Source organism: Megascapheus bottae, chromosome 23, assembly GCF_031878675.1.
Source record: "Megascapheus bottae isolate mThoBot1 chromosome 23, mThoBot2.hap1, whole genome shotgun sequence".
Classification (NCBI taxonomy): Eukaryota; Metazoa; Chordata; class Mammalia; order Rodentia; family Geomyidae; genus Megascapheus; species Megascapheus bottae.
The window spans coordinates 9,359,023-9,382,049 of record NC_143531.1 but is presented as its reverse complement, the minus strand read 5'-3'; the positions used below and the strand labels follow the sequence as shown (position 1 = coordinate 9,382,049).

Here is a 23,027-nt window from a genome sequence, read left to right as displayed (position 1 = left end):
AAGACATTGTTCTTAACTATGGCTCTTCTAAGGATGGAGTAGTTTTGCCAAATCATGCCCAAGAAAATAAAATGCAGACATTCACTTGTATGAGTTCCCTAACCTTTTGAGGTGCTTTAGCTCTTTACCCTAAGCTTTAAGTTGAATTTTCCTGCCTGTTCATACTGTGAACTTTGCTAAAATACTGTGATTTAAACATCCCAGATTAGACACTCATCGTGTAAATAGAAGATGTTTTTATGAAGCGAATTCTTGCTAACCCTGACCTTCAGAATTGCCCTTTGTCTATGGACTTAACAAGTTGAGGTTTGTTACCTGAGGTTAGGAAAGAATGTTGTCTTGGATCGAGTTCCCCAGAAGTGAAGGTTCTTTAGAGGTTTTGGAAAAGAGTAGTCTTGTGAGATAAGGAGTAAGAGAGGGAGTAAGAGAGGCAGGACGGTGTGGAGGAAAATGTTGAGCAAGGCCAGGTCTCCTTTGAGGTGTAGCTTTGCCAAATTCCAGTAAGAAGCTATAAATTATACCGGGGAGTGGGCCTGGCTTGTGGGAAGGGAATTGTCCTTTTGTATTTGTGAATCAGGCAATCAATAGGCAGAGGTGGGGATTTCATAATGTCTTAGGCAAGATCTATGTTTTTGGCCAGAGTTATTCTCTGGAGAAGATAGCAGCCATGAACCATTTGAGCACTGTAAGGGATGTGGACCAGGAACTGCATAAGTCTTTGTCCTAACAATGATTACTCCCTCCCTCCCTCCCTCCTTCCCTCCCTTCCATCCCTTCCATCCCCCTTTTCTTTTCCCTTTCCTTCCTTCTTTCCTTTTGTGTGTGTGTGTGTGTGTGTGTGTGTGTGTGTGTGTGTGTGTGTGTGCCTAAGACTTGGAACTTAGAACCTGGGTGCTGTCCCTGAGTTTCTTTTGCTCAAGGATGGTACAATACCACTTGAACCACAATCCTACATCCAACTTTTTGAAGCAGTTTATTGGAGATGAATCTTACAGACTTTCCTGCCTGGACTGGTGTTGAAATGTGATCCTCAGATCTCGACCTGTTCAGTAGCTAGGATTCCAGTGGGACCAGCCTAAAAGCCATTTCTTAACATGTGCATTGGAATTACCTAGGAACTTACAGAAATGTACATTTTGGACCTTACTCCCCCAAATGGATGAGAAGCTATGAAAGTGGGGCTAAATAATACCTCCCAGTTGTGCCAGGTAGTGTTGACTTGTGCTCAAATCTGGGACCTCTGGAGGTTCCAGGTGATACTGTTGTTGTTTGGAGATAACCAGATGCCATTGGGGTGCCATAGAAGGAATAATGGCATCCTTTGTGGGGAATGAACTATCCATCCATTTGATTCTCAGAATACTATCCATATAATATCCACAGATGATTCAGTTTCCATCCAGTATTTGGGCTCTGGGTATCAGACTTCAAGAAAAGTGATGTTGCTAGAAGGGGACTATTGCATATGTGTAAGATGTATTAGGAAAAATAAGGCATCAGATAGTACATTGCGTTTTCAAATACATAGCATTTAGTCACAAGTTTGGATCATTGAATTTCCTTCACTACTTATACTACCTAGATAGATCATTTTTCTGGCTTTTGTAACCATGACCCATTTCACTGAATCCTCTTGCCTTTCAGAAATTGTCAGCCTCCCTGGCTTTCCTCTCTCTCTCTCTCTCTCTCTCTCTCTCTCTCTCTCTCTCTCTCTCTCTCTCTCTCTCTCTCTCTCTCTCTCTCCATTACGGGCTGGAACTCATGACCTGAGCACTATCCTTGGGCTTTTCTCAAAGCTAAGCTCTACCACTTGAGCCACAGCACCATTTTCCAGCTTTTTCTATGTATGTGGTACCAAGGAATCAAACCCTGGTCTTCATGCATGCTCGGCAAACACTATACCACTAGGCCAAACTCCTGGCCCCTCCCTGGTTTCTTGATCAAAGAATCTATTATTCTTCCTAAACTTTCCAGAACATCCTCACTAATTTTATCCTCCAAAAGACAGCTGTTCTACAAATGTTGAGAAAATACTGGTTGTATATTAATGTTAGATCTACTTGGGTAGTAGATTCTTCGAGTGTTGTTAACAAACATTCTCAATGGAACAATCCATTTCTCAAAGCTATTTCTGCTTTTATTGAGGAATACTGAATAATAGGGAATAGAAATTATCTGTGTAAGTATAGGATGTGAGATAAAAGAAAGAAAGAAATCAGCCCTGAAAACAGTCTGCATTGTCTGTCCTCAGGAAAAATCCTGTTATGTATGATTCCTATGTATTTCTCTAAAACTTGGGGAGAAATCAAGACATTATTTGTCTATTTTGAAGATGACCCCAATCACAATAGCATATAATGCTTCTGTATTATTAAATTCAATAATTAAAGATCACTCTTCATTATGGTAACATCTTAACATTTGTCCTAAAAGTCAAGATATAATGTGGAAAAGCATAATTTCCACGTAGAATTCCTCAAAACTACACTAAAGCTAGAGCTATAATTAGGTGCTTGAGAAAATTACAAATGACTATGTTGTTTTACATTGTACTAATGTATCATTCCCAGGATTTAAACTCAGGCCTGGATGTTGTTTCTGAGCCTGTTTGCTCAAAGCTGGAACTCTTCCACTTGAACCACAGTTCCACTTCTGGCTTTTTTTTTTTTTTTTGGTGATTAATTGGAGATAAAGAGTCTCAAACTTTCCTGCCTACGCTGGTTTTGAACCTTAATCCTCAGATTAAATCCTTTGATTAGCTAGGATCACAAGTATGAGTCACCAGCAACTAAACTTTTTTGGCTGTGCTGGGGTTTGAACTGAGGGCCTTGTGTGTGTTACACAAGTGCTCTGTCACTGAAGCCACTTCTCCAGCCCTTTTGCTTTTAGTTTACATTTTAACATTGGGTCTTGTGCTTTTGCCTAGGGCTAGTTTGGATCTAGTCTTCCTACTTAGAATTTCCCCTGTAGCTCAGGTCACAGGTATGTGCATATCCAGTATGTTGGTTGAGATAGAGTCTTGCTGACTTTTATTTCTGGGCTGACCTCCGAATGGCCTCTTAATTAGCTATGATTATAGGAATAACTTTTTTTTTAAGTCTGTACACCAGCTGAACTAACTCCTTCATATGTACTAAGCAAATGTTCTACCACTTTCCTTATATACATAGTCAAGGCTGAGTAACACCCCAAGCCCTGAAGAATGCATTTTGGTTGGGCCTCAACAATTAAATATAATCTTTAACTGTTTTATTTGTTTTTAATTCTCCTTAGTGTCATATGTTAGGATTCTCAGATATTAGTTCTTTCAATTGAATGGAAACTAAACTCTTTTTTATTTAACTATGCTTTTGTTTTCTTTCTCAGAGCTCAAATTATAGATTACAAGCTGGCTCTCAACTTGACCTTATATCTCCAAAAGGAAGAGGACTTTTTACCATGGCAGAGGGTCATTTCAGCTGTAACCTACATCATTACCATGTTTGAAGATGATAGAGAAATCTATCCAAACATTGAGGTGATGTGAATGCTACAGTGACATCATGGGAACAATGCTTAGAAACAGGGTGACCTCCCCAGGTGTGGTGGCTCACTCCTGTAATCCTAGCTACTCAGGAGGCTGAGATCTGAGGATCGCAGTTCAAAACCAGCCCAGGCATTAAAGGCTGTGAGACTCTTACCTCCAATTAACCACTAGAAAAGTGGAAGTGGTGCTATGGCTCAAGGGTAGGGAGATAGCCTTGAGGTGAAGAGCTCTTGGACAGCGCCCAGGCCCAGAGTTCAAGCCCCACAACCAACAGGAAAAAAAGAAGCAAAGAAAGAAGGAAGGAAGGAAGGAAGGAAGACAGAAAGAAAGAAAGAAAAAAAGAAAGAAAGGAAGGGAGGAAGGAAGGAAGGAAGGAAGGAAGGAAGGAAGGAAGGAAGGGAAGAAAGACAGTGACTTCTAAAGGAATTTGTTCTTGGGGGACCCAATGCATATTTTCCCAGCAAATGAAAGCAAAATGAAAGTACAGTGACTAATTAGACTAATGAGGGCAGAAAGCCTGTCCTTTTTTATTTGAAGTGAATTAGTGTATGTAGTTCAGTATACTGCATAAAGGTATGTATTTTAGCATTAGAAGGAATCCAATCATGAATGTTTTCTTGAAGGGACCTATCTAGGACCTATCTTAAATCGCTTTTATCTTTGTTATAAAGAATATATTTTTACCAAAGTAGAACATTTCATTGTCGTTACTGCGGTTATCTCTCCACTAAGATTTCACTATTAGATGGTGATCCTCAATACGTTTTCTTTGTTTTGTGTTTTCGGTAGCATTTGGACAAGGATGTTTGTGATTTTAAACAAAATCTGGCCATAAATCTCTAGGTCAGCCAGGTAGCAGTGACTCTTGTCTGCCATCCCAGCTACTCAGGAAGCTGAGATTTAAGGCTTGGGGTTCAAACATAGCCCAGGCAGGAAAGCCCACGATACTCTTATCTACAATTAATCACCAAAAAGCCAGAAGCAGAAGTACAGATTAATTGCTAGCCTTTAATTTAAAAAGTTCACAAACAGCACTTAGGCCCTTGGGCACTCTCCCTTCGCTTCTGTTGCTCAAGGCTGGCACTCTTACTTGAGTCTCACCTCCACTTCTAGCTTTTGTGTTGGTTACCTGGAGATAAGAGTCTCTTGTATTTTTGTCTGCAGATCTCGGCCTCTTAATAGAATTACAGGCCTGATCCGCCAGTGTCCAACTTGGTCTAGAAAGATGACAATGTGGCTACCGAGAGATAACCTAACTGGAGACAGCATAAGTACTGAATGGCTCTTCATGTTCCTCGTTTCAGGAATACTTTCGAAGTCAAGTAAAGCCCATCGCTGACAGTCTGACCTGGGAAGACACCGGCAGCCACATCACTAAGTTAGTTCTCACCTTTTTTTACCTTTTAGTTTTAAAGAATTATTGTTAAGTAGTTGTACAAAGGGGTTTCAATTCAACATGTCAATTTATGAGTACAATACATCTCAACCAATGTCACCCACATATCATTCCCCCCCACATCTCCCAATCCCAATCATCCCTCAACATCCTTACCTCCATTTTCACGTGTGTGAGTCGAATATTATAACTACATCCCCCCACCCTTCCTCTCTCCATGTGTCCACCTTCCCTCCCCTTGATTTCACATCCTCACCTCCCAACACACTAAAACTTTGTGGTTTTCACGTTGTGAAACTGTAAATCAGTTTTAAAGAGAGTTTTACCATTGCAGTTCACTCTTAACATAGATCATCTTTCAGTTATAATGATTGTACGGTTACATCTACATGTGGAAATTAGATGTAGCTTGCAATGTGTGAGAAAATGTGTACTCTGTCTCTCTGAGCCAGACTTAGCATAATCTCTCATATTTTTTTTAAACCAAGATTTCCTTAACATGTGTTGATGTGTCAAGACTTGTTGGTGACGTGGTACTGGTTTTTTATTGGAAGGTTGCTCCGGGCCTCTGTGCTGGGCTTTGCGTGTAAGATGGGAGATACAGATGCCCTCAACAATGCTTCACAGTTATTTCAGAGTTGGATTGCTGGGAATGGAAGGTGACTGTCAGTCTTGTTTTCTTTTCTATTTCCTGGAGTTCATTTAAATGCATATTATTTTATACAGTCAGAGTCAAATATGCTTTCATCTCGAGAGGACTTTAAACAGCAATGACTATAAGACATGGCTGAAGTGCTCTTTCTTCTTCCAGAATTCCTGTGAACCTGAGACTTCTGGCCTATCGGTATGGCATGCAAACATCTGGCAATGAGATTTCATGGAATTATACACTAGCCCAATACCAGGAAACCTCACTGGCCCAAGAAAAAGAAAAACTGCTCTATGGATTAGCATCTGTGAAAGATGTTACTCTTTTGGCAAGGTAAGTTTGCTTGTGCTTATTTTATAGTGCCGAGGATTGAACCTACGGCTTTAGTGATTTACCTCTGAGCTATGTTCCCAGCCCAAATTGGGCTTTAATTTTACCTGTGTAAATAATGTTCAATAGTTTATATGTCATGTCCCTAAGACTCTGAATCATATACTATGATTAACTGCATTACTTTTCAAAATGCAATTAAAATTATTTTATAAGAAATAAAAGATAAGATTTTCAAGATGTAATATTGGCATAAAATATACAGAAATAAGCTGGGCCCTAGGATCACAGTTGTAATCTTGGTTGCTCAGGAAGCTGAGATATGAGGACCACAGTTCAGAATAAATCCTGGCAGGAAAGCCTCTGAGGCACTTTTATCCAATTAAGCACCGGAAAATTAGATGGGGAGGTTTGGCTCTGCACCCAGTAATAGAGTATTACCCTTGAGCAAAAGCATTCGGGGACAAAGCCCAGGTGCTGCGTTCAAGCCCCATGGCAGATATAAATTAATTAGCTAATTAATTAGATGCAGAAATATAATCCTGTTGAAAGTATTCTGAAAATAGATCATTTCTAGTAGCAAATGATGTCTCAACATTTAGTTCAAATCCTGGGCTATTCTCTTCTGCCATGCTTAATGTGTTGAGTATCTAGCCATTAAGCACACATATTTATTTTGCTCTCTCTCTCTCTCTCTCTCTCTCTATATATATATATATATATATATATATATTTAAATATATTTAATTAAAATTACATAAAAAGCACGGTCCTATTGACATTTGCCAATACATTGCCAGAATCTATTACCTTATGACTTTGTACCGATTGTTATCTGTAAAGGCAGCTAGTATACGTTAGATGTAGTAAGACTCTTGCAAACTAGAAGGTGGAAGCTAAATTGGGCAATAATGCAAGGGCTCACCTGAGTGCAGTTTCTAGTTCACCACATGCTGCGGTATTCTCTCCAAGATGAAAGTACCACAAAAAACATCTTATAACACCTACCACAAAAACAACAAACGAAAACACTATTTTACTGAGTACTGCCATTTTTTAAAAATTAGCAACAATATATCCCACAGTGTGTTATTTCAATCACATACACACTCTCAGTTTGGCCTAAAGGAAGTTTTGCAAACAAGTCTAGGATGTAGTCAGGCCTTTGCTAGAATTGCTGTCTTATCCAACACCTGCAGTAAATGTGCTGTGTTGCAGATGAGTGTGTGTAGGTTTGCCTACACACAATTACAAGCACACAAAAGGTGGTATCTATTTCCTATGTGATTGTTCCCATGATATTGGAGAAACAATTATAGACTAGTTTTGTCTGCTGGTCTCATTTTAAAATTGATCTTTAAACTACACAGTCTCTTCAAATAAAATGTTCAACCTTCTGAATTCCTTCCTGTCACTACCACATTCCTGTGCAAGGAGCAGAAGGCATTAGGGAGTGATGGAGAAAGAGGTCTCTTCTGTCCTTGGGGTTTTACTTTACGGAGCTTTCCCCTGGTTTGGGGTCCTATATCAGAGTCCATTGGGCTGTAATTGCTGGAACACCTTCTGTCTTCCAGAGCGGAAAGTGTGGCATTTGTCATTTGATCTGGTCATCAAGTGCCAGTGCTGTGTAGCACTTTTGTCTTCCCAGAAGTCCATTCTGCATCCCTGTGACATTTTACTGCTAAGAAATGTCTAGGTCCCTCATACAGCGCACAAGTTAAAATGTCCAGAACTGTTTCTGCAAACTTATGTACACATTCGCTTCACCTGCCTAGAGCAAGCACAATGTCATTCTTCTGTACCATCCATGCCGGGTCTAATGCAGGTTGAGACTGACTGCTGATTGTTTTCCTCCAAGGGCGGGAAAGATGTGTGTCTTCCAACTTCCCAGAGTGCCTGGACTCCTCTTCCAGGTTGATCTTTCTTTAGTCTCTCACTTAGGGTACATTTCTATAGTCAAATCTGCTTAGCCTGGCTCTAGCTGGATTGATACAAACCCAAGAGGTGTGGACTTGTCTTTTCCTTTTTGACTGAGGTTGGCTAAAACTCTCTCACAAATGAAGAAGTTAAACAGTGAACCCTTTGCTAGAGCTATTATGTCTTAATCTTCCTAAAGATATGAATGAGCCAAGCCAAGGAGAAAGAAACCACAGAACAACAAGACTAGCAGAGAATTCAAATGTATCTGATCTATTAGCAATATATAATGTGTTTACAAGGGTCCTTCTCATAGTGAATAAAATATGCATTGGTCTTTTCTAGTGACAATATGTATTCACAGTATCTTTGACTACAGTTGGAGTTGCAGATAAATATACTTGCAATAATCCCATTAATAATATTTAATAGTAACCCACCCTCTACTAAAGCAGCTACAAAATATTTCTTTACCTGCATCAGTTTTATATTAGCTATTCTAAAGAACTTAAATTCCTCTGGGCAATGAAATAACAAAACATCAAAGTAGTATAATGTCTCCCTTTGGTAATTTAATTCATCTTGGACTCTTTGTGTCATATTATAATCATAGTTAAGCTATCCACATAAGTAACATTAGAAGGTTGTTTCTTGCAACTTAGAGAAGAGCAGAAAATTTTAAATTTTATTCTCAGCTTTAACTTACCAGACCTTTTTTTTAATTCAGTGAGTAAAATGTTTCTATTCAAGAAAAGCTCCTTTTAAAAAAAATCAATCCTTAAATTTCTGTTTTATGGTGTTGGTGTTTCCACAATGACTCATTTTTTGTGTTCTTATAGTCCTCAGAACCATACACTGTTACTTAAAAACAGTTAAACATATCAGCAAGTTTTTAATTGTTGTTGGTTGTTGCCTCAAGAACTAGCAGGAACTGGTATTTAGCTGAGAGTGAACATGAAAAGTTGGATTTTCATGGTTTTTGTGTGTTGGTTTTTTGTAGGTACTTGGAATTGCTCAAGGACCCAAACATCATCAAATCTCAGGATGTGTTCACAGTCATCCGATATATCTCCTATAACAGCTATGGGAAGACAATGGCCTGGAATTGGATACAGCTCAACTGGGACTATCTAGTGAGCAGGTGGGCTGCTTAGTAGTGGTGTATCATTCTCTTTGTGGTGATGCTATCTCCAGCCCCCTTCTTTTTCTCTTTAGTGTACTCCCCCTGATAGCATAACCATATCTGAAATGACATCTCATCAGAGGTGATGATGCTAATTTTTGGCACTATTATTTTTCTGGAGATGATTAGTTCCAACTGAAGTATGAGATCCTGAAATGTGGAAAGATGACTAATATAACGATATTATTTGTAGTTTAGTCAAAACAAGCTAAATATAGTACTGTTTACTGTGCTAATACCTGGCTTTGTTCCCAGTTGCCAGTTAGTTAGTTAGTTCTTAATTCATCTCCGCTGAAAACCAAACAAGAATCACTGGGCTTGCTTTGTGAGAAATACCAACTACACTTGCAGCTTTCATTCTCTTCTCTTCTCTGTCCTGTGTCTGTGGCACCATCAGGTTCATCTGTATTTTCTTTCCTTCTGAAATCCACACATTATCTCACTCTCAGCCAAGGTTTCTTTTGCTTAGTTGTGATTGACATTTGCCTTTTCTAGTCTTATGACTAGTGAATTATCAAGCTCTGAAGACTGCTCTGTGCACCCCTGTGTGGATGCATTGAATATGCATTATCTGTCTGTTTATAGCTTGATTTATGAGTAAATCAGGCTGTTAAGAACTTTTTGTCTGGGCACAACGATTTATATTATGCAAGCTAGCGTCATTCACTTTGAATGGTATATGCATAATGATATATTATATGTTTTGTCTTGGTTGAGAGACCATAAAACATTTTCCCCTCGATGCTGTGTTGTGTGCTTTCTAAGCAGGCACTCTACCACTTGAGCCATGCTCTCTTCCCACCACCCCTGCCTCCCCTTGTTTTGCTTTTATTATGTTTTCCATACGGTCTTTCTTTTTACATTGGAAGGGGTACGCTGCAATCCTCCTTACTCTTCCCTCTGAATCTGGAATAATAGACATATATTACCACCCTAGAAGTTCATTGGTTGACTTCAGGTCTCCTTGACTGGCCTTGAACCACTGTCCTGATCTCAGCCTCTTGTGTAGCCATGATTACAGCTGAAAGTTTTTTTAAATGCATGATTGTAAGAAACTCATGTGGGTGGGGTTCGGGATTTAGCTCAGTGGAAGAGCCCTTACCTGGCAAGTGCAAGGCCCTGAGTTCAGTCCTCAGCTCTGGGGGGAAAAAAAATTAAAGAAACTCACGTGGATGAAATACAGTGCTTATTTTAGAATTGTGGAAATATAAGTAGGGTTTTTTTGTAAAATTAAGTGGTTATTTTCTTTTTTAATTAATAGAGCATTTCTCAAGGCCTATTTGAATAGCTTTGATGTGACTTTTCTGGAACAGTGGTTTTTTTCCATTTTCAAAAATTAGATTATTATTATGCCTCAAATTTTAAAAGAAAAAAATAAATTTTACTGGGGCCAGGAGTTTGACCTAGTGGTAGAGTGCTTGCCTAGCATGCACGAAGACCTGGGTTTGATTCCTCGGCACCACATACATAGAAAAAAGCTGGAAGTGGTGCTGTGGCTCAAGTGATACAGCTGTAGCCTTGAGAAAAGTCCAAGGACAGTGATCAAACCTTGAGTTCAAGCCCCATGACTGGCAAAAAAAAAACAACCAGATTTTAATTTGGCACAGGGATCACTAACACCGATCTTAAAGTAAATGTACGAGACTCAATAAGCTGATACTTTTTTCAAGAAAAATAATTAATAAACCATTTTCAGAAACATTCACCCCAGGCCTTTAATATTTCCTCATAGTCTAATCATTTAATTTTCATGAAGTATTATGGCCTAACCACAAAATTCTACAATAACCATATATCTGGCAGTCACACAAAAATATATATTAATTATGCTTGATGGGAATAGAATGTGCACCCTGAAGGTCTTATCTAAGGCAAAATAAACAGAAATGGTCTTACCCCTATTTCCAAAGTCTTGACCATTTTTCCCAGTCTCAGGATGAGTGGTCTTATTGCCCTTGTTTCTGAACAATTTACTGCCACTCTAAAAACCCAACTGCCTTATACAAAGATTTTATTGTGTGATTCTTACAAGTGATCATCTCTAGTGCTAGTCTGAACCATAATCCCATTTCCAAAGATAATCTGGAGATTATTCTTTGTTTCTATTTATTCTACTGAATACTTAGGTGAAATTATGAGGTTGAATAAACCCAGCAAGGCAGTAGTATGAGGAAACCATTTTTGTAGTTTGACTGACTGTGCATGAAAATCAAGCCATCTTAATTTTTGAACATGTGTGTGTTATTGTGTTATTTATTTTCATTCATTTAATGATCATAATTGAATATAATGGATACCATATAAATATTATCTCATAAACAAAGTTAAAGGTTAAATAAAATAAAGGTTTATATATTCCCATTATGCTATTCAAAAGGAATTCAGAATTTCCTTTGAATGAAATAATATAATGCTCATATAAATATTAAGTCCAAGAAGATAATTAAGTTCCCATATTCTTTTTTTTCCAGTCCTGGGGCTTGAATTCAGGGCCTGAGCACTGTCCCTGGGCTTTCCTCAAGGTGAGCGCTCTACCACTTTAACCAAAGCACCACTTCCAACTTTTCTAGGCATGCTTTTCTTTTGCATGCTAGGCAAACATTCTACTACTAGGACAAACTCCTGGCCCCTATGTGCCCATATTCTTATTCTAGAACTGATATATGATTTTTGCACAGAATGTAGATACGCAATAAGAAGTACAATTAGGGGCTGGGAATGCAGCCTTAATGGTGGAGTGCTTGCCTAGCATGCATGAAACTCTGGGTTCCATTCCTCAGTACTAAATAAACAGAAAACTCAGAAGTGGTGCTGTGACTCAGGTGGTAGAGTGCTAGCCTTGAGAAAGTTCAAAGACAATGCCTACGCCCTGAATTCAAGTCCTAGGACTGGCAAAGGGAAAAAAAAGAGATATATTTAAATTACCAGCAATGAAATCACTTAGGAATAACTTCTATTGCTGTGTTACTATGTTTGTTTTTCTGTCACTATTTGTTCATTTATTTTTAACAAACAGATTCATGTACATGTGGGTATTTTATGATTTGCTGTATTTCCACATGATTCTATAATGTGAAGATCATTTCAGACCTTAGAGCTTGCTTTTTTCAATGTTGTTTTAAGTGATACAATAGTAATTAAATGTATAAGACTTAGATTAAGTAGCCAGCTGTAAATACTGTATTGATGGATAATATCTTTGAAAGAATATGTTTAGGATACAAATAATACTGCAGGGTTAAAGGATTTATTTTTAGAGTTTCTGACAAATGTAGCAGAATTCTGATCCAAAAGTCATTTTCTTAATAATGGCCTTACCTTTTCCAACCTTTATCTATACTCATAGTAGTATTTTTTGCATGTCGTTGCTAGTATAAGAGATAAACACAGGAGCTCATTTTAACTTATAGCTCATCCACTAAGTCATGTCATGCTCCTTCTATGTGCTAGGCATTATGTTTATCACTGGTAATGCAACTGGGAGGAGAAACCAATTATGGCTTTGTCTTCAAAGAGCTTAGAGCTTTGTAAAGGAGACAAATATTAAAAGAGTCACACAAATGCATGTATACTTAAAATTGTAAAAACTATACCGGGTACCACTGGCTTGTGCCTACAATCCTAGATTCTCAGGACACTGAGACCTGAAGATGAAGATTCAAAGTCAAAGCCAGGAAGAAAAGTCTGCGAGACTCCATCTCTAATTAACCAGGAGGGAAAATGCTGCATAGAAAGCATTGTTCAAGTGGTAGAACACCAGCTTGAAAGCTTGAGGCCCTAAGTTCAAGCCTGGTATTCACACAGCCCCCAACAAAACCAATAACAATCGGAACTTAGTTGTAGATTAAAAATGACCACTGAAAGTACGGTGATGAGGTAATAGGCTTCTAGAAGCATCTATCATGCAGAAAGTGAACATGGGTGGGTTTATTCCATGTGATCCTTCTATTTCTCTCTTTTGTGATAAAGGGAAAGAGTGGACAACATGGGTTCTTGTCAGGTGCTCCTAATTTGAGTAACTGAGAACTGCAGAATGTCCCATAGATGTAGAGACATAAAAGCCATTGATAACTGGAAAGAGCTTTCACTGCATTGATGAAGGCTGACTCCAACTGAGCAAAAATCAATAAATGAGACAGTAAGGAAAAGAAGCATGTCAGGTTAAGAAGGATTTTCTTCTACTTTTTTAATGGAAGGTATTTTTTAATATAGTTAATGCTTTTAATAGCATGAAATGAGAACACTAATATATAAAGCAATTGGTAGTGGCTCACACCTGTAATCCTAGCTACTTGGGAGCCTGAGATCTGAGAATCACAGCTTGAAGCCAGTCTGGCAGGAAAGTCCATGAGACTTTTATCTGCAATTAATCAGAAATGAAGGGGTGACTCAAGTGCTTGAACACCAGGTGTGAACAAAAAACCCAAGCTAGAGCACAAGGCTCTAGCACAAAATACTTAACATATGAACAGAACAAAAAAAATAAAGTGCTTTTTAAAAAGTGGGAAGAAGCAACAAATGCAGGTGATAGGAGGAAGATAGGTGTGTTGATTAAGTCAGTATGGAGGCGTGTCTCAAGTAGTGGATTACTAGCTGTGAGCAAGAAAGCAGAGTAAGAGATGTGGCCCTGAGTTCACACCCTGGTGCTGGTAAAAAGGATGGAGGTCTGGAAGAAAAGAGAGAGGAAGAAAATAAAGGAAAGAAGGAAGTAGAAAGGAGAAAGAGAAGAAGGAAGGAAAGAAGGAAGGAAGGAAGGAAGGAAGGAAGGAAGGAAGGAAGGAAGGAAGGAAGAGAGGGTCATATGTACACCTTTCTATGAGGGAAGTCTGAGATATCTAGTCATTACCTAATAGTTTATATGTGCAGGGAAAAGAAAAACATTTATGCAAAGTACAATACACAGTCTACTACATCTGAGAAGGTAGTATGAATCTGTGTTCAAAAAGAATTTATGAAGAATCTGTTGGAAACAATTATTCTGAGGCTAATAAGATTTCTTAGTGTGCTTAAAAGCACACAAAAATGAATGAATGAATAAATGAATGAAGGGTTACACAAGTGAGTAAATATAGAGATAAAAAGAATTGCATCTAGAAAAAAAATGTAAAGCTCTGGGGACTTAGTTTTCTTCTTTCTCCTCTAAATTCTCTAGATACACACTAAATGACAGAAACCTTGGCCGAATTATCACCATCACAGATCCATTCAACACTGAACTACAACTCTGGCAGGTAAGAAGAAAACTGCTTTTCTATTTACACAGGAGGGACGAATACTAAACTCCTTTCGCAAATAGATAGAAATATAGAAATGATATTTTCTCATTAAAATCACAGAAGACAATAGGAAAGCAATGATTCTTGTAACAAATATGACAGTATTCTTTCTTTTTTGTTTTTTTTTTTGTTGTTTTTTTTTGCCAGTCCTGGGCTTGTACTCAGGGCCTGAGCACTGTCCTTGGACTTTCTCAAGGCTAGAGCTCTATCACTTGAGCCTCAGCACCACTTCTGGCTTTTTTCTATGTATGTGGTACCGAGGAATCGAACCCGGGTCTTCGTGCATGCTAGGCAAGCACTTTAACCACTAGGCCAAACTCCCGGCGATGATAGTATTCTTTCTAACTTTTTAATTTGTATGCCAGCACTCAGGCTTGAACTCAGAGCCTGAGCACTGTCCCTTAGCTTTTCCACTCAAGGCTGTGTTCTACCACTTGAGCCACAGTCCCACTTCTGGCTTTTCACAAGCAAAGGGAAGGTCAGAGTTCCATGGACTTGCCTGCCTTTGCTGCCTTCTACCTGTGAACCTTAGAACTCGGCTTCCTGAGTAGCTAGGAGTACAGGCGGGAGCCATGGCGCCTGACTATGATTGTTAATCTGAAAGGAAAAGTTCACCTTACTGCTACAGGATACTAAATGTCCTGTGAGAAACTGATTCAGTTCGCAAATGAATGCTTGAAGAAGTTCGCTTCCTATGACATTGCTAATTATTTCTCACTTGTTTTCAGATGAAGAGCTTTTTTGCAAAATATCCAGAAGCTGGTGCAGGAGAACAGCCCAGACAACAAGTGCTGGAAACAGTGAAAAACAACATTGAGTGGCTAAAACTCAATAGAGACTCTATACGGGAATGGTTCCTTAGCTTTCCTAATAATAGCTAATGTGTTCAACATGTCCTATTTTAATTTTGTGGGTCGGTGGCTTCTCTTATTGAGCATCTGTAATCGAATTTACAAGCTCTCTACAATCTTCTAAATGGATATTGCTTTTTGCTAAATACTGTGTATGTCTTACAAAGCCTTTAAATTATACCTTTTTGTTTATGAAGAAGATACTAATGGAGTATTTAATATACTCAGGGATTTCTTCTAAGTATACTTCATAAGACATTCTTTACAAACGGAAGAGAATTTCATCGTCACTTTTAATGTCTTTAAATATCACTCTGTATCTTAAATCTGTGAAAATAGAACAATTTGGTCTTCACTTTATATTTTTAGTACCGAAGAAGCACCACTTAATCTTCTCTCTTGATTGATTTTTAAAGTTTAAATATCAGTACTTCAGGGACATATTACCATCTTAATCTTTATTTTATTATTCAGAATTATATAGATCTCATATCATTTTATTCACATATGTCTTACTATTTTAAATCCTACCAAGGTAACCTGGCTTTAAGTTTTGCTCAAGGATTGAATGAATTAACCAAGGAAACGGCTGAATGTTGCCTTTGCTTTTATAAAAACCAACATGAAACCTGTTTTTCCTCAAAATAAATCTAAATTATTACCTTGACAAAAAGCATTATTTTCCAGTTCTCACTTTACTCTTGAATAAATATGATAGACACATTCCCCAAATGACCAAGCAAGTCATAGCTAGGATTCAAAGAACCTGGTCTTTTTCATGCATGGTACTTTTTCCTCTTATTCTATCCTGGCAAAGCTCCTTCAAATATGCTATGAAATTAGAGTGAAGAGAGTGCTTAACGGCGCCCCATGGACTTGAGGTGGGGGGGAAGCTAAATAATTGAAAACTGTTCAAGAAAAAGAGAAAGCGATTATTCCATAACACTAAATGGAATTAGAATTTAGCTTGGGCCTCACCTACCAATCTAAGTGTGACCATGCAAACCCCTGGATGCCTCCAGCATGACTCTGCATACCTGAGGACGTATCTTTTTATAGATAGGTTTCCCATGTAAACCCTGAGATCCTATTCCATACAGAACAGCACTGATCAGATTTATATGCATGACTTGATTAAAGACATCAATTTTATAGAAGCTGGTGGCCAGAATATGTTTCATGTGCCACCAGACATCCAGAAAAAAGAGGAGATTCCTGTGTTCTAATCAGCTACATTCAGAAAACCTTAATTTATTGGAATCTTCAGAAATAGAGGGGGACTTGAGATTGGCTTGATGAAAACTGAAGCATATGGGTACAATAACAATCTTAGCTTCAACTTTATTTACACAATTTTCCAATCAGGTACTCCAAAATGTTGCAGACTTTTCTATCATTATTTATTCTGATTTCTCAATTCATGCAACTAATCTTACATTAGCCTGGGGGATGAAAAAGAAAGAGAGGAAGGAAGGAAGAGGAAGGCAGGAAGGAAGGAAGGAAGGAAGGAAGGAAGGAAGGAAGGAAGGAAGGAAGGAGCAAGGAAAGGAGGGAGAGAGGAAAAAGTTTGAATAATATTCTTAATTATAGCAGAAGGAAAAGCACATTAACATAAATCATTGCATGCCGGGTGTTGGTGGTAACTCTCGATACTCAGGAGAGTGAGATCTGAAGATCACAGTTTGAAGCCAGCCCGGACAGAAAAGTCTGTGAGACTTTTATCTCCAATGAATGACCAAGAAACCCAGAAGTGGCACTGTGACTCAGAGTTGTAGAGCAATAGCTTTGAGCAAAACAGCTCAGGGACAGTGCCCAGGCTCTGAGTTCAAGTCCCATGACTGACGAAAAAAAAATGAAAACAAATCATTGAGATGATCTTGGGAGTACTACTTTAATCCCTTGACAGTGTAATGTCCCTAATGACACAGTAACCTTTAAATATTCCTCCATCTCCCAGTGTAACTGCACTGAGTCTCAAGCTTCCAACACCTGAATCCTTGGGGAACATACGGAAATGCTAATAGCCTGTAGCACTGCTTTATCAAGATGGCTGCAGACATTTTTTAACCAGCCTTCATGACAGAGTAGGAGAAGGCTGCTGACTGAAGTAGGTTCCCACCCCTGCCTTCCAAGGTCATAGGAATTGAAAAGCCAGGGGAAGGAAAGGAAGACTTGGGAAAAGAGAAATAATAGAAAGACTACTGAAATCGGCCAACATGTTCTAGCAAAGAAAGAAACAGAAAAAAAAAAAAAACAGAACCAAGTGTTATGCATATGTATATATAAATGGATTTATTATGTATTTATACATGGTGAATTTGTGCAATGTATTAAAAGGAGATTTATTATTACTAAGGGTTATGCGATCCTAGAAACCAAATTTCTCAACTGTAAACAAAATCCAGGGACGCCGGTGGTGTAAATTCAGTCCTAATCTGTGGGTCTGAGAAACAGGGAAAACTGCTGGTAGGAATTCCAGTTCCCAGCCAGAGAATAGTCAGCTGCTATGTTTCAGTTAGGCAAGATAAAGGGGGGTTGGGGGGGAGAATTCTTCCCCATCTTTTGTTCTCTTCAGGCTTACCACATAGGAGAAGGCAACTGGCTGAGTCCACTGATTCAAATATTAGAGACCCCTCAGAGATACACCCCAAAATAGCGTTTCACTTTGGCAGGCTGAGGTCCAGCTAAGTTGGCCCTGATGTTTCTGCACTTGTGGTGAGGCAAAATATTATGGTAGGAGGTGCTTGGTGGAAGAAGTTACTCTTAATCATGGCAGCTAGTGAAGAAGGAAGGGGGTAGGAAGGGAAGGAGGGAGGAAGAGAAGGAGGGAGGGACAGAGAGACAAGCACTAGAGTTCCAGTATATACTTACATATTTCATGGATATTTCCCAAGTGATCTGCTTTCTCTAATCCCCATTTCCAATCACCTCCTCATCAGCTAAGGGCCAAGCATTTACATAGAAACTTGTAGACCCAAACTATAACAAACAACCAAAGTCATCCTAGTAGCTGAGACCAATTTGGTATTCATTATCACTACAACAAAGACCATCAATCATTGCAATGTCAAGGCCATGGGAAAAACAAGAAAACATCCCTCCTCCAATAAACTGAGAATAGTACTGAGGAGAGAAGCTGAAAATACAGGAAGGACCAAATAAAAGCACATAGCCTAAGGGATAGTGGGTAGTTAATATATATTTGTGACATTAAATTACATATTTTTAATCCCTGGAGAGGATGGAAGTTTTTATGACATATCAATTTAAAATTTTTATAGTATGCTATTTTTCATTCTTTTTTTTGGTCATGGGGCTTGAATTCAGGGCTTGAGGTGTTTTGCTCAAAGCTAGTGCTCTACCACTTTGAGCCACAGCTCTGCTTCTGGTTGTTTGGTGGTTAATTGGAGATAAAAGTGTCATGGACTTTCCTGCTTTGTCAGAAACACCATCCTCAGAGCTCAGCCTCCTGAGTAGCTAGGATAGAGCCATGAACCACTAGCACCCAGCAGTATGTTATTTTTTTAAAAAGTTGCATGTCAACTGCAAAGCATAATTGTGTGCCTTAGAATCTTCACCCTTTTCTGAAATACACAAATACCTAATTTAAAAATATTATCTTATTGGGTGCCAGTGGCTCACACCAGTAATCCTTGCTACTCAGGAGGCTGAAACCTGGGGATTATGGTTTTTGAAGCCAAGACAGGCAAGAGAGTCCAGGAAATCCTTATCTCTAATGAACTACTCAGAAAAAAGTGGAGGTGACGCTGTAGCTCAAGAGGCTCGGGAACAGTGCCTAGCCCTGAGTTCAAGCCCCAGGACTGGGGTGGGGGAAGGAAAAAGTATTAAAAATAAGATGCCAGCTTCAGACAATATAGAACTCTGCATCACAAAAAGCATTACTACACACTGGACTCAAGCATTCTGCACTTGTGTGCTTGTGCATCATTAATTGACTTCTTGGCCCTGGTAAGGTCTCTCTTCTCTCTTGAATTATCCATGTTTCCCTCTCTTAGTATGTGCAGGGAAACATACTGTTAGGTCCCCCAAAGGAAAAAAAAAAGTATTATCTTGCTTCCCTTTCCAGGTCTTCTCTGTTTTTACTAGAAAACTTCCCAAAGAATTGTTTATTCTCATCTGTGATTTCACCCTTAAGCCCATTCTAAAAGGAGTTGACTTCCACTGGTGCATTCCAAGATACCTTTCAAAAGTCAGTAGTCGATTGTTGGAGTATTGGAGTAGTCAGTTATTCCGTGATTGTGGCCAAGTACAAAACCTGATGACTCTCTTAATTTTAGAATAGCTAGATGAATGAACTGTATTTTTCAGGAAAAAAGTCTCCTCTGGGACACTTGTTTCCATGGCCAGTTTTTTTTATGGGGGTGTGTGTTCCAGTCCTAGAACCTGGGTATTGTCACTAAGCTTTCTTTGCTCAAGGCTAGAACTCTACCACTTGTGACATACCTCCACTATGGGCTGTTTGGTGATTAATTGGATATGAGTCTCTGGGAATTTACTGCCCCAGCTGGCTTCAAATCCCAGTCCTCAGAACTTTTAGCCTCCCCAGTAGCTAGGACTACAGGTGTGAGCCACTGGCACCTGGCTTCTACAGCATTTTGATAAGTTTGACTAAAATAGAAATTGATTTGAATATAGATGTCATTGCTACCCAAAACTAAGATGAACTCGGGGAAATGGTGAACAATTCTTGCAGAAGCCGAGAGGCCACTTCTCAATGGAATACACTTCAAAAGTTATGAAAATGCAAGATTTTCCCACACAAGTAGACTTCCATCTATCTATTCTCAAACACATAGTCTCCCAAGTTACTAACTGTTGACTAAAAATTGCTGTTAGGGTCTCAAAATGATAAGGTACAAAGGAAAAATGAATATTTTCAGGCTGTAAAAAGTTAAGGGACTATGGCTAGACTTCTGCTTCAGCAATATCCTTTTGGAGAAAAAAGAAAATAACTCTTGATAGAGTAATATAAAATCTATAACTTTAATCAATATATCTCTGCAATTAACACTTGAAGGTAAATTGAGCATGTATTCTAATTGGAAGGATCTATGTTAAAATTAGAACAGTGATTATTTCTGAGTGGTCTAACTGGTTTTTTATCCAAGGAGTAAAAGGTCTAGATCTGGGGATCAATAAAAGCTCAAATGAATGTTTGTGAAATATTTATCTGAAACATGATAATAAAGAGAATCCATCCTTTCAGATAAGTTCAAAATTTGAAATCTATGGAGAAGGAAACCATAAAAATCATTAATCTGGGCACCAGTGGCTCATGCCTGTAATTCTAGCTGTTCAGGAGGCTGAGATCTGAGGATCATGGCTCAAAGCCAGCCTAGGCAGGAAAGTGTATGAGATTTATTTCCAATTAACCACAAGAAAACTGGAAGTGGCTCTGTGGCTCAAAGTGGTAGAGTGCTAGTCTGTGCAAAAAGAGCTCAAAGACAGCACCCACACACTGAGTTTAAGCCCATGCCCAAATAAATAAACAGATCTGTTTAGTAAACAGATCCATAATTGGGGAAAGCAAAGGATTGTTCATTGTTTTTGTTTGTGTGTGTGTGTGTGTGTGTGTGTGTGTATGTGTGTATAGGTGTGTGTCTGTGTGTACTCGTGCTAGAGATCTGTTCAACCACTCTGGAAAGCAGTATGGAGGTTCCTCAAAAGACTAAGCATAGAGCTTTCCTATGGTCCAGCAATTCCACTCCTGGTCATTTATCCAATAGATCATAAACAAAGACATACTAGAGATACCAACAGAACCATATCATTGCTTTATTGGTTGCCATAATCAAGATCTGGAATCATCCTAGATGGACCAATGGATCAAGAAAATATGATATATATGACATATATAATGGAATTCTATGCTTCTATAAAAAAAGAATGACATTATACTATTTGTAAGGAAATGGAAAGACTAGGAAAAAAAATATATAGCAAGTGCAGTAAGCCAGACCCAAAGAAACATAGGTAGCATGATTTTCCTCATTTGTGGTAGCTAGAATGTGTCTAAAGATCTCAAAGTAAATCTCCAAGTTAAAAAAAATCCAAGAATTCTTAAGACTCAGCAACCACTAGTATTGTAATCTACACATAGCAGGAGCTTGGTAACCATTAGAAGCTATCCCCTTTGCAAGTGGCAATGGAATGAGAGAATCGAAAAACACAGACCTTATAGGATTCTACAAGTTGTTGAATGTTTGAGTCTCTGCCATTTTGTCATCGTATACTTAAGGTGTCAGTATCACTTGTCAGAAATGAAAATAGCTTGAATTCATTATATTTCATTTAATATTTTCATAAATCTTCACCTTGTACTTGTCCTGTAATTACTTATTTGGAATCTAATTACTTCTTGCCTATTTGTGAAATTCTTTTGGAATATCATTTTACTTTCTTGAAAATGAAATGGGAAATTGAAGAGCTATTTATTTCACTATAATGGTAAATAAAAACAGCAATAGATGCAATGCATTTGGGTCATGAACTGTGCTTTAATAAAATGTAGGCTTTCATTCTAAAAGCAACATAGAAATTAATAACATTAACCCCAACCATAACAGGTATATATATACTGTCACTCTGTTTTGAAATACAGAAATATAAACTGAAAGTGTCTTTATCTTCCTTTGGAAACCAATAAAAAAAATTAAAAGAGAAAGGAAGAAAAAATAAAGGCAGAAAAGAAGAGATGAAGGAAAGAAACCTGAGAAGAAAAAAGAGGAAAAACAAAGAATGGTTAACGAGGAAAATTATGTTGAGATATGAATAACAAAATAATATGACTTTCAAAGTAACTTCTGACCATGGGGAGAAAAGCCCTCTTCTTGCTTGATTAGCCTGTGAATATTAAGAATTAGGAGCAGCCTCTAGTGGTAGATTAAGGAATTTATAAAATTGTCCTGCAGATGCCAGTAGATCCTTCCTTTTATTTTTTTTCCTACTTGTTATGAGAAAACTCAGAGTCAAAACACTTGACTTTAGCAACTATGCACCAACTTGTCACTCTGGTACAGATCCCCAAAGCGTCACTAAGCCTTTTTCATTATATATTTTTAATATGTAAGGTATTTTTGGAGTGTGTGTGTGTGTGAGAGGGCGGGGGGGAGAGAGTACCTGGGATTTGAACTCAGGGCCTGGGAACTATCTCTGACCTTTTTTGGTCAAGGCTACTTGGCCACTTGAGCCAAAGCACTGCTTATGGCTTATCTCACAGACTGACTGGCTTTCCACCACGGTCCTCAGATCTCAGTCTTCTAAGTAGCTAACATTACAGACGTGAGCCACTAACTTCTAGGATGGAAATCTATTGTACACAGAGATGAACTGGACGGACTGTGATCTACATTGTGGAGGGATAGAGTGAGAGAATGTTTTATTTGAAGAACCCAAGATTGAGACTCAAATAGTTCTGATGGACTTCATAAAATCGACTTTTCTGTTATCTTAAATTAGGAGTGATCTAAAGGAGGAATTCTTGTAAGACAGGAAAACAGAATTGTCCAATACACAATTACCTCCTCTGAACTTCATCTCCTCAAAATGTGACTATGCCAAGTAAAACTTTTCTCATTTAATATGCCTTCCTTTCTCTTTCCTATGGCCTCTGCAATCCAGACCTTTGGGTTCCCACCTTACTAGATTTGAAATGAATGAACAAGTACTCTAGAAGCTGAGATCCAGAGGGGTACTTTTCAAAACAAGCCTGGGCAGAAAAGTATCCCCCACCCCGACTCCATGTCCAATTGACCAGGAAAAATGCTGGATTGAAGCCAGGAGCTGGTAGCTCACACCTGTAAATTCTAGCCACTCAGGAAGCTGAGATCTGAGGATCTTGGTTCAAAGCCAGCCTAGCAGGAAAGTCTGTGCCACTCT

At 38.5% G+C, this 23,027-nt stretch overlaps 1 protein-coding gene across 1 annotated transcript in view; it reads left to right on the top strand.

Annotated features, from left to right (window-relative positions):
- The window catches only part of Enpep (glutamyl aminopeptidase), a 76,659-nt gene extending 60,858 nt beyond the window's left edge, over positions 1-15,801 (top strand). Inside the window, exons 14-20 of the mRNA XM_090356681.1 lie at positions 3,367-3,517; positions 4,831-4,904; positions 5,477-5,581; positions 5,734-5,904; positions 8,819-8,959; positions 14,154-14,232; positions 15,006-15,801. Of these exons, the coding sequence (XP_090212807.1) occupies positions 3,367-3,517; positions 4,831-4,904; positions 5,477-5,581; positions 5,734-5,904; positions 8,819-8,959; positions 14,154-14,232; positions 15,006-15,158 (874 nt within the window). The 3' untranslated portion in view covers positions 15,159-15,801. The remainder of the gene's footprint in view (positions 1-3,366; positions 3,518-4,830; positions 4,905-5,476; positions 5,582-5,733; positions 5,905-8,818; positions 8,960-14,153; positions 14,233-15,005) is intronic.
- Positions 15,802-23,027: the final 7,226 nt, after the last annotated feature.